The sequence below is a fragment of the Malurus melanocephalus genome, unplaced genomic scaffold (assembly GCF_030028575.1).
Source record: "Malurus melanocephalus ecotype Western Australia unplaced genomic scaffold, MMel_1.1 scaffold_1758, whole genome shotgun sequence".
Lineage (NCBI taxonomy): Eukaryota > Metazoa > Chordata > Aves > Passeriformes > Maluridae > Malurus > Malurus melanocephalus.
In genome coordinates this window covers 21,655-23,033 of record NW_026624990.1, presented here as the reverse complement: position 1 = coordinate 23,033, position 1,379 = coordinate 21,655, and the positions used below count along the sequence as shown (strand labels likewise).

At 51.3% G+C, this 1,379-nt stretch overlaps 1 protein-coding gene across 1 annotated transcript in view; it reads left to right on the top strand.

Annotated features, from left to right (window-relative positions):
• The first annotated feature begins 17 nt into the window (after nucleotides 1-17).
• The window catches only part of LOC130587320 (serine/threonine-protein phosphatase 6 regulatory subunit 2-like), a 22,312-nt gene continuing 20,950 nt past the window's right edge, over nucleotides 18-1,379 (top strand). Inside the window, exon 1 of the mRNA XM_057388297.1 lies at nucleotides 18-259. Within this exon, the coding sequence (XP_057244280.1) occupies nucleotides 33-259 (227 nt within the window). The 5' untranslated portion in view covers nucleotides 18-32. The remainder of the gene's footprint in view (nucleotides 260-1,379) is intronic.

The window sequence follows — 1,379 nt, the reverse complement described above, 5'->3', positions numbered from 1 at the left end:
TTTCTGCCCCCAGCCAGCCGTGTCCCATCACCATGTTCTGGAAGTTCGATTTGAACACAACGTCACACGTGGACAAGCTGCTGGACAAGGAGGATGTGACCCTGGAGGAGCTGATGGACGAGGATGAYGTCCTGCAGGAATGCAAAGCCCAGAACAGGAGGCTGCTGGATTTTCTGTGCCAGCAGCACTGCATGGAGCAGTTGGTCACCCTCATCACCCACGAGCCCCCCGTGGACATGGACGAGAAGGTCCGATTCAAGTAGGTATTGAATTCCTGCCTCCCTCTGGGTTTGGGAGATCCCAAACTGAGTTTGCACCCTGGTTCTGTCCCCCCTATCAGGGCTGGCCCCTCCTCACTGAGCATTTGGGACATTTCAACATTTGGGGTTTGGAGGGAACTGCTAGCATTTGCTGCTTTGGTTTTTGATGGTTTAACACTGAGTCGGTCTCTGAAAAATCAAATCTCAAATATTGTCTGGAAAAAATCACCTCTCAAATAATGGCTCAAAAAAAATCAACTCTCAATGTTCCCTCAAAATCAGCATCTCCGGAGCCCCCGAGCAGGTTTTTGTGGGAATGGGAAGCACAAGAGGTAGAAATCTCTGAATTCGATGAGTTTGCAATCCCACAGAACAAAGTGAGCTGGAAAATGAATAAAAAATGGGATATTTTCAGTGTCTTGCATGTGCAGTTCCTGCTGATTTCAGGGATCACAGCTCTGGACAGGTCCTGCTACTGCYCAGACCACGCTGAGCTCCTCACAGGGGTTTGCTTTTCACCAAAGTTGTGTTTATGCATTTTGAACTCCATGTATACTCAAAAAYATTGACATTTTAGGTTTGGGGAGTTTGTTTGCTTTTGTGAAGTTTACATAAAAATAAAAGGCTGCTCTGACCATAAATAAATAAAACTGGGCAGGTTTTTCCTGGTGGGAATGGATCAGGGTTGGGGTTGGTGTTGGGAACCCACAGAAATGCCAGCTTCAGGCCTGGGATTAGATCACAGTTGATATTGCTGTTGGGTTGGCTCTTCCCAGGGGAGGGAGTGCCAGGGATTGCAATATCCTGGAATATCCTGGAGCTGCTCTGCAAGGGGAATTGGGGAGAGCTGCAGAGCTGCCTCAACCCCGAGGCCAACAGCACAAGGAGCTGGAGCTGCTGGAGAGACCTCAGAGGGGAACACGGAGCTGCTGCAGGGCTGGAACCCTCTGGAGCCAAACTGGGAGAGCTGGGGGGCTCACCTGGAGAAGGGAAGGATCCAGGGAGAGCTCAGAGCCCCTTTTGGGGCCTGAAGGGGCTCCAGGAGAGCTGGAGAGGGACTGGGGCCAAGGGCTGCAGGGACAGGACACAGGGAATGGCTTCCCAGTGCCAGAGGGCAGC